Here is a 14,966-nt window from a genome sequence, read left to right as displayed (position 1 = left end):
TCCCATATAGTGAAACCCACACATATAGTGAGTATAGTGAAAACCACAAATACCACAAACAGTAAATACTGAGCTGAGACAATGTGCATTTTTTCAAAACAATGCACCAATATGTGCCTGTGCACATACACTCCCATGCTTCCATATTACATGTACACAACATGTATACACACTACGTATTAGTATAGCATTGCAAGGGACCTTTTACAATGTCCTAAAACAGTTTTCTTGTGCATAACGATGGCAAGTTTAAAAAAAAAATAAAAGAACAAGGAGTACTTGTGGCACCTTAGAGACTAACAAATTTATTTGAGCATAAGCTTTCGTGGGCTAAAACCCACTTTCCAGAGGCTAGGGGTGAGTGCTGGGCCCATTAAAAAGTTGGGAATCTGTCCTTTCCAAGGTTATAGGGTCTGTTTTCTGAGTGCTCAGGAATGCTAAAATATCAGGCCTGTAAAATATCAGAATCACTTCTCCCATTTTTGGCCCTGTGGGACTGTAAGTTTTTGGCTTTTTAAGTCATGACACTTTTATGCATATACCAGCTATTGGTAACCCAAGACTGAATCCTAGCCATTCTGGGCTTTGAGCCTGAATAATTTTGGGAGGGGGAATTCCATATTTGGAAGGAGATGGAGGAAACATTTCAGTAGCAGTTTCTTCACCCCCCCGCCTCCCAAAAGATGGGTATTTGAAGCTGCTCTGAGTTTTGGGATGTTAAATATTCATAGAGAGATGAGTTAGGCTCTGATTCTGCACCTTTAAATCCAGGGGGAGTTTTGCCACTGACTTCAATGAGTGTAGGATCAAGGCCTTAGAACCTAATCCAAACATACCTTAGTCAATGGAAATCTTTCCACTGATGTCAATGGACTCTGAATCAGGCCCTTCGTGAGTAGTGAACCAGTAAGGTGGTCAAATGAGCATGATAAATTCATTTATCGTGGGACCGTGCAATTTGTCATGGATATCTTCTTCATGTACATGGTATGGCGTGTGTGTTGGGGGGTGTACATACACAGATACATATAGGCCTGAGTCACATCTGACCCCAGTTTTTCTCTGGTATATCTCCATTCATATGAATGGAGTTCATCTTACTTTACACCAGTGTAACTTAGAACAGAATCAAGTGCATATATATTTTATATACACAAACTCTTACACACATTAATTTATCTATAGAAACACTGTTTGGATCAGAGTGTGCACATATACTAGAGAGAAAAATCTACCATTTTATTCATACTCAAAAAACTGCTTTCTAGCAGGCATACTATTTTTCCTCTTATTTGACTGTTTACCTCAGTCATTAGTCTCTGATGTGAACCTTGTCAAAAACTTATTGAAAATCTAAGTATTATATTGAGTTTCCCTTATCTATCTATCACAACCATAAAAAGCAATTGCTTTATTTTTAGGATATTTATGTCATGCTAATATACCTTTATTTAAAACATGAGGTGCAAAAATTCCCACCTCTGTATAAATCTCGTGCTGCAGTGGGGGTGTAATTTTATTATAATTCACCTTGGAATTTAAAATACTGGGCTTGGGACTGCTAAACATCTGGTGGAGATAGACATTACATAGTATTTGAAATGTCTCCTGTATTAACAATGGTTATTTGGGAGATACAATGATTACTTGAAATAAATTGTTTCTAGTCTAATGCCAAGGCTGTGATTCAGATGATCAAGTAGCAATTTTCTAAATCAGAATTGGTTATGAGCTTGATTTTGTTATGAGGTTTATTTCTTCCTAAAGTAAACAGAATGATATGTAGGAAAAACACATACTAAGTTTCCCTAATCAGACTTGTGGTGTTCTCTCCTGCTTCCAGAATGAAAGATTTTAAAAGAAAGCTGCACTTATATTCCTATTCTGAAATGTCATATGTCAAGTACCATTCCCCAGCATGCTTGTATAACCTAGTTCACATATTTGATATTAAGGATTAAGCAGCAGTTCTGAATTTCCTTGACCACCATCATGATGAAAATTGCCCTCCTAACTCATCCTACAAATGCGTGTAATGCTTAGCCATTCGAGAGGGTTCAGGTATGCTTTGTAATACTGGAGCTCAATATCAGACACAAGAACCAGCTTCCAATGCATTTTAATACTGAGGCATAAATCATAAGAATACTACTTTTTGTTAAAAAATATGCCTGATTTTAAAAAAGGAGGCTATGCATACATGTACATTTATATTTGCACAGGCATTTATTGCAAATGCCAGTGTAAATCCATTACACATATATTGAATAGATTTTAGATCCACTTTTGAACATACTAGATTTGCACACATACCTGCAATAAAAGTGTATGCAAAAATGTATCAGCTGGTGCATGCCCAAGATCATGTGGAGTACTTGACTCTTTCCTTCCTCACCACTCAATCACGCCCAATATATTTTATTTTAATAGTAAACAATAACATTCTTCTTCTTCATACAACATCAGTGAGAGATGGAATTTTTGGATGACATAAAGCCCTAATGCTACCATTGTTACAGGTGGTTTAATCTTTCAGAAAGATTGCAGCTGTCAGCAATAGGCTGAAAAAAATAAACTTTAGTCCAAAGTATTATTTTACAAATGCAGTTTATATGCAGAACTCAGAGCTTATACACACCGCTTCATGAAGATTTCCTAATACCTTACTGAGCAAAAACAAAATTTGCCTAAAATTTTCAGAACTGTTTAAGTGATATAGGTACCTAAGTCTTGTTGACTTTCAATTTGACTGAGGCTTCTAAGTCCCTTAGGTGCTTTTGAAAATGTTACCTTCCAACTTTCTTTTAAATACTTTGCTGATTCCTAATGGGTACTGGGAAAATACATTCTAGTAGCATTCTAAGATTCCTCTAATACAATTAAATTACAGTGATGGCCCTTAAAAAAATGCTGATTGTTTTAGGTGATTTCCATGAGCATGTATGTCCCTGCTAGAGAATAAATTCTCAGCAAGGGTTTTCCTCCCACAGAAAACTCTCCTCATTTGTTGCAAGTTTTGCTCTCTTGCTGTCAGGGACTACGGGCCTAGAACCCAGGCCCCCAGGGCATCCAAGTGCCAATCTCCTTCCCAATGACCTGCTAAAAGTTGCTAGAATAGAAATGAATCCTGACAGAGTACTCTGGTCCTAGAATCTGACTGGCAAAATGCTGGGGGTCCTGCTTGGTTCACAACTTCATAGATATTTAGGTCAGAAGGGACCATTATGATCATCTAGTCTGACCTCCTGCACAACGCAGGCCACAGAATTTCACCCACCACTCCTGCAAAAAACCTCACACCTCTGTCTGTGTTACTGAAGTCCTCAAATCGTAGTTTAAAGACTTCAAGGAGCAGAGAATCCTCCAGCCAGTGACCCGTGCCCCATGCTACAGAGGAAGGCGAAAAACCTCCAGGACCTCTTCCAATCTGCCCTGGAGGAAAATTCCTTCCCGACCCCAAATATGGCGATCAACTTCTACATAAACCTAACACAAAAACCAGAAGTTGTCCAAGCAACTGGGTTCTCCTTGTTAGGGCTGCTTCCCCTGTAAAATACACTTTAATTCAACAATCTTGTCTCACACCTCTGAGAGTCAACAAATTTTCTTGGCCTCTCTCTTGATGGCAAGCTTTAAATTCATTTAAGGGTTTCATTCTTCATTTATTTGATCAAAACAGTAAGTGAAGGAAACCTCACTCTAGAATGCAAAAGCACCTTTACCAAAACAAGAGGGCAAGGTGTGTATGTAGCAGGTAATTGAACACTGTAGTCCCTGTAATTCAGCAGTATACTCCTGTATGATTTGGGAAGGATCATTGCAGAAAGTTTTCTGAGGGTAAAAATGTAATTGGTTATAGATCAATAAGTACTTTCTTTCAAGAAAAACTACTCTTGTTCCTGGAAGTATCAAGGTTCTTAAATAAAACCAAGCTAATATATTAACAAAGTTGAGATTAATCTGAGCAACAAGATTTTATATTGCCCTAGTTAAGTTTATTTCAACTGATCATTTATTTATGTTGCCACAAAAATCCAGATGCTTTCAATTTTGATTGCTAGCTATTTCCTTTAAGGCAACTGAAATTACTTTTCTAGACTTCCCAGTGTGACAACTGTGTTTTCTACTGAAAATTTATCTCTGCACAGTAATGGTAGAACCAGTGGACTTTTTTCAGTATTAACAATGAGTATTCTCAGTTGTGATCACTGTAATTCCCCCAACAGATTTCACCTGAAATCCTCCTAGACTAAGGCACCTTCCTCTGACATTGCTAAGTGCTGTTGCATGTAATTAGACTGGAGCAAATAGCTATATTTGTTTGGGTATTACAGTGCAAATTTTAATTGAAAAAGCCAATAAAGAAGTGCTACATAAAGGCATTCTGAGTATGTCTGAAGTCCTGTATAGAACTGTATATTATAAGCCATATCATTTAATTCATTATTGATCTTATAATTATACAACAATTTTAGATAAAGAATAGTTAATAAACTGCAATACTTAGGCTATAAAAAGGTATGATAATTCAAGACATACATAAAAATAACTTTCAATTTGTTGATAATACTTACGATATGCAGCTCTAAATAGTCTCCAAGCCCAGTAGAACTGTCTACTCGTACCAAAACTGCTTCTTTTTGAACAGTACTAAACCCTATTGCCAGTCTGTCAGCACGAGTGCTTGGCCGATCATTAGGAGGCCACGTGTACGTGATTTGTCCACCACCTTTGCTGAAGATATATGTTGTTCCCGCTGTAAAACAGAAATAAAACCATTTAGGTCATTTGCACCAGTGCCAAACTGCATGGCAAAAAATGTGCTCTACAACAATCAAAATACTCTCTAGTAGGGTGACCAGACAGCAAATGTGAAAAATCGGGACAGGGGGTGGGGGGTAATAGGAGCCTATATAACAAAAAGACCCCAAAATCGGGACTGTCCCTATAAAATCAGGATGTCTGGTCACCCTACTCTCTACAGACAGCTGAACTGCAAAAATGAAACAAAGCTATATCAAAGTTTGGAGGAATCTTAAAATCTGCCAGCAGATTTTTTTACAGCAAACTAAATATTATTGTTTTTTTATACAATACAGTCCATGCAGAATACAGTATAATTGCACACCATTCTAAGGACCACGGATCCTGATTCAGGAAAGCATTTAAGCATGTGCTTAAAGTTAAGCTCATGCTTACATGATTTCCTGATTCTTCCTAAATCAGGACCCAGGTGGAGAAGAAATCATGTACGCCAGTTATTTCATGATTGACTAAAGATGCAACACCATATATCCATCTATGCAATGAAAATGGCATGCAAGATATGATGGGTCATTCTGCACAGTGAAGCAAAATGTAGCAAATATATTCAGATACAACTTTTATGAGTATAAGTTTTATTAGCTTTTGACAGATGAGATAACTAATGGAAGGGCAACAACATGCCTCTAATGGATATACAATCTATTCAGCATTGTCAAGCATTATTTGGAGTAATCGGCAATATATAAAGTTCTAGCAGAGAGCTTCCAATGGTAGAAAGCTTTTCATGTTATTCACAATACCAAATATGCACTTATAAAATCTAGGTTCTGTATGAAACAAATCTTAGGGTTCTATGATCAGATAATATGTTTAAGGGCACACATTTAATTTCATCATCCATCACTTGCACATTTTCTATGAACTAACATAGATATTTACCCAAGGGTTTTCAATATACAAAAGTGTATCCTTAAAACAGCGTCCAATGTGATAACTGTACATTTGATCTCTGATTTACAATACAGTCAGAAGTAGTCCTCTTCTTTTGAATATGGAATGGGAACTTCGTTAAGTCTTATATAAACTGAACACTTTCCTATAGAGTGGTGTGACAAGATGCAATTTTTCACATTTGGTGTTCAGAATTTTATTGTAATTTTGTTTTTTCTTTTCATATTGTACAGCTAGGCAAATACCACAGAAAAAGTTCTCTGAACATTCACTGGAATTTAAATTGAGGCCATAGTATGGAGATGTAAATAAGAAGTGTTGTATGGCTTCAAAGAACAATGACCTCTCCATATAGACAGCTTTGCCTGAGATCTCAAAGAAACTGAGTTAAATTTTCCTTTTAAAGCATATTTCATGTTCATTTCTGACATAACTCTTCTGCTAGTATTACCAATCTACTAATTAGTTTTGCAATTATGTGGTTCCTGTTATAATCCATTTTATAATATTATTTCCTGTTTTGTGCCATGGCCTTGAAAAAAAAAGTGTAAAGTACACTTTAACTCAACAATCCTATCTGACAGCTCTGAGAGTCAACAAATTCTCTTGGCCTCTCTCTTGATGGTAAGTTGCCAACTGGCATCTGTTGCAAGGAAACCTGTCAGCCCTCTTTAGCAGGGACAAACAGGAGTGTGTGAATCATAGCTCTAGCACCCAAGGTGCTGTTTAAACTTCAAGTCAAGTCATAGTTCTGCATTATTCTTGTGCAATGTAGACAGTATACTGAAGGTTTAGGCAGTCACAAAGGTGGTTGCTGATGGCCATGTGCATAGGATGTGTGGGAGAGAAGTCTGACAAACAGCAAGAAGTCAGCTTCCATTAACTGAAGTGTTCAGTAACTTCTGTAAAGCATTTCATAATTGTAGACAGGGATAGCTGCATCTCTAAAGACTGATTATATGGGTACTGCCACTTCTGGTGGTCCAAAAGCATCTGTCTATAGCACTAGTGTTAACACCTTGAGCAATGTAGTGAGTGATACAGTTCAGATTGTCATATAGTATATGCCACGTTAATTCCCCAAAGGATGGGATTTACCCCCAGTACTGTAGTATTGGTGGCCGGATCCAAAGCTCTTTGAAGTCAACAGGAGTCTTTCCACTGACTTCACGGGTCTTTGGATCAGGCCTTGAATGAGGTTCCTATAAAAAACAGCATAAGTAAGGAATACAATTCTGTACACTTCAGTGCTATAGAGGATACTATTAGAACAGTACAAAAGATATAAATGGGGGGAAGGGGTAATTTTCCTTTGAAGATTTGAAAAAATGAAGAAAAAGAAGATGCACCTATTAAATGACAGTGGAGTCATATTTGTATATAATGCACACAATGGCCCCAAATCAAGTCCCCAGATTTGAACACCTCTAGACACTGAAGTTCTTATCTAGACTGGATCTGTGTAGTACAGGCCCTCCCTTAAATACTGTCCATCCAATAAACTGGTGAGCAATTCATCCCACACTACCTTTGCAATGATGTCAAGGTCAATGCTAGAAGAACTGCATAAATCAAGGTATACATTTTAAATTACTCAAAATCATGTACTTATTTAAATTTACTACTTTAAATTTACAAATTTGTCTTTTTGTAATTATTCATTAAATAAGTACATGATTTTCCATCAGATCCTCCCTTTTGTCTCATTGCCCGTCACGTTCATAGCCAGGCATACTAACTGAACCTATGATAATAGGCTAATTAATCCATGTTAACAAATACAGAACTGCCTTTGTATAAGCTACACAAGAAGTCACGTTCCTTGAGTTTCTTATGTTAATTATGCAAAAATGGCCCTTAAGCTGAGAATAGGTCCTTTAGTGTTTATAGTTCAAGAAAGGCAAATATAATAATGTAAAATTCATTACTCAGCCTTAGCTTATTGTCCAATCTTTGCAATAAACTATTAAAGCCTACAAAATATCTAAGCAATTGTTCCAAACCAGCTTGCTTGCTATCAGATATAGGCTTGGTCTACACTACCAACTTATGTCAGTATAACTACCACAGCCCTGAGAGACTTAGTTATACCAACCTAACTCCTGGTGTAGACAGCGCTATGTCAATTGGAGGGCTTCTCTCGTCAACATAGCTACCACCTCTTGGGGACGTGGAATACCTACGCTGGCAGGAGGAGCTCTCCCATCAGCATACATAGTGGCTTCACTAAATGCTACAGCAGCACTGTAAGTATAGATGTAACGTATGCCTGCAGCTCTGTTCCCTCTAGTGGCACCTAACTCAGCTAGAAATTGATGAGTTTGCTACAGTCTTAACTAAGAGCCATGTGCCTTTTTGCTCATGCATTTAGCTCCAGAGGTCCCAGGTTCAATCCCACCTGCCAATAATCAGGGTCTGTTGGCATTACATAGACAAGCTCTCCAATCCATTCAAAAACAACAGAAAAAAGCTAGTTCACTTTCCCCACAAAGACTGCTATGCTGTCTGACAAACCTTACCGTTTCTTTGCTATTCTTTCAATACAGTGCCACTGAAAAATCATTAGGTTCCTTGTTCTTTTTCAGTTTATGGCATTGTTTTGTTTGGGACTCATCAGCTCAACTGCACTCAAAGCCGTGGAATTACATTGTCAAAAGCAGTGATACTCTCACCATGGTACTCGGAAGCTACATGCAAGTCTATAACAAGCAATTTGCAGCTCTTAGCTGCACAATATACTATACCATTCTTTATGGTCTCGTGAATCAAGAAAGAGAGTTTAGAAAACATGTCCATGGAGCTCTTTGAGATTTTTAACATTGAAAGTGCGGCTCTGATGGTAATAAACCACCTGTGGTCAGAAACAGTAATGGTTTTTCATGGTTTGGGTCTCTCAAGTCCTACTCATTTGCAAAATTAATCTTTCTGAAAAGCTGTGCTCATTTCAGTATAGCCTGGCAGCAACTCAAGGCTGTCTGCTTACCCATATGGTATTAAACAGATACATATTTTGTTTAGTATCCATTTACTGTGTCTATTACTGTGTATAACTACAGAGCTTTTCAATAGTATGACTCTTATATTGAATATGATATATTCAAATGTTTCATTCAAATCAAACAACATACCTGCATGCTTTTTACTTTCCTCGTGTTCATCTCAATTTTGTGTTAAGATTTTATGCATATTATCTTTCCATATAATACTGTTTTTCCCATGTAATGTCAGTATTTTAATGTTTACTTTCTCCACTAAAATGGCAATGTTTGGGATATTAAATTAGACCAAGTGGTAGTTTTATTGAGCTATGGAATTCTAGTTACATTAGAGTGTATCATAAAAGGTCTAAAATATTGAAACACATAAAACTAAAAAAAAAAACCCTGCATTTTGTTATTTTAATAAAAAAGTAAAGTGCTTTTTAACTATTATAAAAAATCAGGTGTAAACAATACTGGCTTCAAAAGAAACAAAGGGTTAGTTATCTTATACAGTAAAGCAGTTTCCTTCAGTACTACACCTTAACAGCACTTTTGATCATTTTGGGCCAGATTGTGAACTCTTACTCCCACTGGCGAGCAACTACTTGCATGAGTAATCCCATTGAATTCAGTGTGACTATTTGCTCAAGTTATAAATCATCAGTGAGAGGAAACATTCAGTATAAATGCACACAAACACATCTATACAAGCATTATAGTAGGCACTAGTCATGTCAGCTATGGCAGAGGCTTCAAAGGAGTCTTCATTTTAACCCTGTCTTTTCACATGTTCATAATCTTGGTGCAGACATTTTCATATTTGGTCTCCAACCAACATTGACGTTTGGGGAAATTTTGAGCAAAATTCCAAAATATCTTTTCCCATTGTTTAAAAAATTATACTCCCTATTTTCAAACATAACTATAAGCAAAGCATGAGTAAAGTCAAATACTTGAACAGGACATGATATAGCCCTTATTGAGGATGAGAGCCTTTGTTTGTTTAGACGGATGAATTTAAAAATAAACAGTTAAAAGTAATTGAAAAATCTCTTCTGACAATATTTAGTGGGTATTTGTGAGGACAGTAACAGAGCTAAATTATTAATCATTTATACAGGACAGCAAATTTGCAGTGTGCTTTATAAATCCTGCCTTCTTCCCATCAATAATCCTAGTGACCATTCCCTCCGCCTCTCCCTCTCCCATTCCCCTCCCCTCCATACTTTTACCTGTCTTGTCTTGAATTTACTTATTTTGTCTCTCTTAGGACCTAACCTGTAAAGTGCTGATCGCATCTTGTGAGATGCCGAGGGCACTAAGTCATCCTCCTAGCCTCAATGACCTAACTATCTAAGGCCTACAAGATGTTAAGTGCTCCTACGAAGTGCTGAGCACCCATAACTACTACTGGAATCAGTGGGCTAAATTATATGGTCCTTATTCAGGCAAACTACATCCCCACTCCTGAAGTCAGAGAAATCAGTGTGAATTTGCCTGAGTGAGGACTGAATAAAAATTGAATATGGACCTCAAGATTTGGCCCATGGGAGTTCAGGGCCCTTGACATGTTCCAGCACTGTACAGGCTAGATCCCAATGTAGACAAGATAAGTAAACCCACGACAAAATAGATAAAAGTGTGGGGCACAGGCAGGGAGGGAATAGGCATATTGATGAGAAGAAAGTGGGAAACACTGCTGTAAGAAGCATTTCAAAGTAAGAACTGGAAGGAGGAGAATCTGAATTTAATTAAACTCTTCCTTTTTGATGACATCCTGACATATTCCCTCTGCCAGCTCTGAGCAGGGGATTGACCAGGGACATGGGCTGCACTCCTCAAGATGCTGGGTCAATTTGCAAGGGGAGAATTGCAATTGTCTCACTGAAACAAACACAGAGATCTCCTCCCCAGTACCACCAACGCAGTATCAGAGGGTGACAAAATAGATGTACCTCCAGGGAATTATATAGCATCCCAAAGGGAACCATGGCCCTACACTTCCCTAGAATGATCAACAAAGCAGGACTAGGGTGAGAGGGGTAGTATACTGCACTGTAATAATGGACAAGCTGCACCTGTAGACCAGAGACCTTGAAGAGAAATTCTGCCTTCCTGAAGCAGGCTTCCTTCTAGAGCTCAAGTGGGTGTGGGTGAGCTCCACATTGCAGTTAAAATGATGTTCTTTACAATCATGATAGAGAGGCTTGCCTATTAACTATGTTTTGTTATACAATTTTCCAGTCCAAACATGAGTGGCAGTAATAGTAGTAGCTAAATCCTCCCTCCATGCAGAACAGATACTGCAATTAGTAGATACTCTATGGACTAATGTGTATGTTACAAGTTAGCTTAATTCATGCCATCGCAAATGGTTAAAACAAAAGTTATAGCTACTTCATAAGACTTTCCAATTTAATTATCATATTCAGATACACTTACTCAAGTTGAGTAGAATCTTACTCTATTAATGGTCCTACTGATTTCAGTGGGACTACTGGTAGAATGAAATACTATTCAGAGTAAGCATATCAGACTACAGCCTTTAAAATGATGTCTCACTCTGCATCAGACTCATTAAGAAAACTCATGTTATATATTAATTTAGCTATATCCCAACATAAATTATGGTATTAGTGTTTCTTTCTCATTTAGGCACCAAATTCTTCTAAATATATCTATTTTGTTGTATTGTATCTCTGAGAAACTATTTTCACTCACTCAAAGGCTGGGATTTCTTTTGTAAAAGTATATAGCCCTTTTGTGAATGCGTCTGACATAGATTGTTAAAAGACATTAATGGCCTCCTTCAACATCTCTTGGTTTAAATATTTTCAATGACCACCTATTACTCAACTTTCTCCCTAGTGTAGATGATTTTTTGTACGAGATAAAAGCCAAGTAATTTGGGTGAGGTAGTATCTTTTCTTGGGCCAACTTCTGATGGTGAGAAATACAAGCTTTCAAGCTTACACCGAGCTCTTCTTCAGCTCTGGGAAATGTACTCAGTGTCACCACTAAATACAAGGTGGAACAGATTGTTTAGCATAAGAAGTTAACACATTTCCAGGGACCCTTCAAGGTGGTGTGGCCAGTTAACACCTCTGACACAGGGGGGAAAGGAGAAAAAAAAAAGAAAGCCATAAATAATAATAAGCCATAATTCCAGTGTCTCTATTCAGTCCATGACTTTTAGTGTCTAGCAAAGTTCTGATTTTAAGTTCGTAGGCTCGTCTTTTGAAGATGTGCAGATTTCCTTTGAGGACAAGAACTGAGAGGTCAGATAGGGAGTGATTCTTTGTGAAAAGTGTTCACCTACAGGTGATATGATGTTTTTGTCTTTTATCATTTTTCTGTGTGAGTTCATCTGAGAGCATAGTGATTGTCTCATTTTATCCACATGGTTGTTATTGGGGCATATAGTGAACTGGATGAGGGACACCATACGTTGTGAGAGGACCCATGGATCTTGAAAGGTGTGTTGTGAGAGGTCGTCATCATCATAGCAGTGGAGATATGTCTACAGGTTTTGCATGTTGTTCTGGCAGGGCCTGGTGGCACTTTGGTGTGTCCTACTCTGTGAGAAGCTTGCTTCTGATGATAAGCTTGGAGAGGTTTGTGGGGAGGGGTTGTTTGTAGGCCAGAAGAGGGGATTATTACAATCTGTAACCCATGAACCCCCTTGCCCTCAGTTTATATTTTTCCCTTCTCCTTTTCTCCCTATGACTGGAGGGGTGTTAACAACCACTTCACCTTGAATGATCTATTGAAATATGTTTCAGAGTGGTAGCCATGTTAGTCTGTATCAGCAAAAACAATGAGGAGTCCTTGTGGCACCTTAGAGACTAACAAATGTATTTGGGCATAAGCTTTCATGGGCTAAAATCTACTTCATCAGATGCATCTGGAGACTAACAAATTTATTTGGTCATAAGCTTTCGTGGGCTAAAATCCACTTCATCAGATGCATCAGATGCATCTGATGAAGTGGGTTTTAGCTCACGAAAGCTTATGACCAAATAAATTTGTTAGTCTCTAAGGTGCCACAAGGACTCCTCGTTTTTGCTTGAAATACATGTTAGCTACTTATGCTAAGCAACCTGTTCCACCGTGTATTTAGCTGTGACACTCTGAGTGCCTCTCCTAGACCTGAAGAAGAGCTCTGTGTGAGTCTGAAAGCTTGTCTCGCTCACCAACAGAAGTGGGTCCAATAAAAGATATTACTTCACCCACCTTGTCTCTCCAATATCCTGGGACCATCACAGCTACAACAACAATGCATATAACAAAGTAATACCATATTATTTTGCACCTATATGGAATTCATATGTTAAGAATTCCTATGTTAAGTATATTTCTAAAATCAGAGACTGCTTTAAATGCCACACTGCAGTCAACATGAAAAATTCTAGTCCATTATATTATATAGTAGAAAGAATAATAAATATGGCAGGCGACCAGCTTGGCTTAACAGTCAAATCCTTGCTGATCTTAAACACAAAAAAGAAGCTTACAAGAAGTGGAAGATTGGACAAATGACCAGGGAGGAGTATAAAAATATTGCTCGGGCATGCAGGAGTGAAATCAGGAAGGCCAAATCACATCTGGAGTTGCAGCTAGCAAGAGATGTTAAGAGTAACAAGAAGGGTTTCTTCAGGTATGTTGGCAACAAGAAGGTGGTCAAGGAAAGTGTGGGCCCCTTACTGAATGAGGGAGGCAACCTAGTGACAGAGGATGTGGAAAAAGATAATGTACTCAATACTTTTTTTGCCTCTGTCTTCACGAACAAGATCAGCTGCCAGACTACTGCACTGGGCAGCACAGCATGGGGAGGAGGTGACCAGCCCTCTGTGAAGAAAGAAGTGGTTCAGGACTATTTAGAAAAGCCGGATGTGCACAAGTCCATGGGGCCGGATGCGTGCATCCGAGAGTGCTAAAGGAGTTGGCGGATGTGATTGCAGAGCCATTGGCCATTATCTTTGAAAACTCATAGCGATCGGGGGAGGTCCCGGACGACTGGAAAAGGGCACTACATTAGCCTATCTTTAAAAAAGGGAAAAAGAAGGATCCTGGGAACTACAGGCCAGTCAGCCTCACCTCAGTCCCTGGAAAAATCATGGAGCAGGTCCTCAAGGAATCAATTCTGAAGCACTTAGATGAGAGGAAAGTGATCAGGAACAGTCAGCATGGATTCACCAAGGGCAAGTCATGCCTGACTAATCTAATTGCCTTCTATGACAACATAACTGGCTTTGTGGATGAAGGGAAAGCAGTGGACGTGTTGTTCCTTGACTTTAGCAAAGCTTTTGACACGGTCTCCCACAGTATTCTTGTCAGCAAGTTAAAGAAGTATAGGCTGGATGGATGCACTACAAGGTGGGTAGAAAGTTGGCTAGATTGTCGGGCTCAACGGGTAGTGATCAATGGCTCCATGTCTAGTTGGCAGCTGGTATCAAGCGGAGTGCCCCAGGGGTCGGTCCTGGGGCCGGTTTTGTTCCATATCTTCATAAATGATCTGGAGGATGGTGTGGATTGCACCCTCAGCAAGTTTGCAGACGACACTAAACTGGGAGGAGTGGTAGATACGCTGGAGGGTAGGGATAGGATACACAGGGACCTAGACAAATTGGAGGATTGGGCCAAAAGAAATGTGATGAGGTTCAACAAGGACTAGTGCAGAGTTCTGCACTTAGGACGGAAGAATCCAATGCACCGCTACAGACTAGGGACCGAATGGCTCGGCAGCAGTTCTGCAGAAAAGGACGTAGGGGTTACAGTGGATGAGAAGCTGGATATGAGTCAACAGTGTGCCCTTGTTGCCAAGAAAGCCAATGGCATTTTGGGATGTATAAGTAGGGGCATAGCGAGCAGATCGAGGGACGTAATCGTTCCCCTCTATTCGACGTTGGTGAGGCCTCATCTGGAGTACTGTGTCCAGTTTTGGGCCCCACACTACAAGAAGAATGTGGAAAAATTGGAGAGAGTCCAGCGGAGGGCAACAAAAATTATTAGGGGACTGGAACACATGACTTATGAGGAGAGGCTGAGGGAACTGGGATTGTTTAGTCTACAGAAGAGAAGAATAAGGGGGGATTTGATAGCTGCTTTCAACTACCTGAAAGGTGGTTCCAAAGAGGATGGATCTAGACTATTCTCAGTGGTCGCGTATGACAGGACAAGGAGTAATGGTCTCAAGTTGCAGTGGGGGAGATTTAGGTTGGATATTAGGAAAAACTTTTTCACTAGGAGGGTGGTGAAACACTGGAA

The 14,966-nt window shown here is 38.9% G+C and overlaps 1 protein-coding gene across 48 annotated transcripts in view; it reads right to left on the bottom strand.

The window, feature by feature from the left end:
* The window catches only part of NRXN1 (neurexin 1), a 1,224,094-nt gene that overhangs the window by 340,509 nt on the left and 868,619 nt on the right, over positions 1–14,966 (bottom strand). For all 48 annotated transcript variants that reach the window (XM_043543816.1, XM_043543819.1, XM_043543831.1 and 45 more), the window contains one exon: positions 4,575–4,756. In XM_043543816.1, the coding sequence (XP_043399751.1) occupies positions 4,575–4,756 (182 nt within the window). The remainder of the gene's footprint in view (positions 1–4,574; positions 4,757–14,966) is intronic.

This window comes from Chelonia mydas, chromosome 3, assembly GCF_015237465.2.
Source record: "Chelonia mydas isolate rCheMyd1 chromosome 3, rCheMyd1.pri.v2, whole genome shotgun sequence".
Taxonomy (NCBI): domain Eukaryota; kingdom Metazoa; phylum Chordata; order Testudines; family Cheloniidae; genus Chelonia; species Chelonia mydas.
The sequence above is the reverse complement of the archived record's forward strand: the minus strand, read 5'-3'. Positions and strand labels throughout refer to the sequence as shown.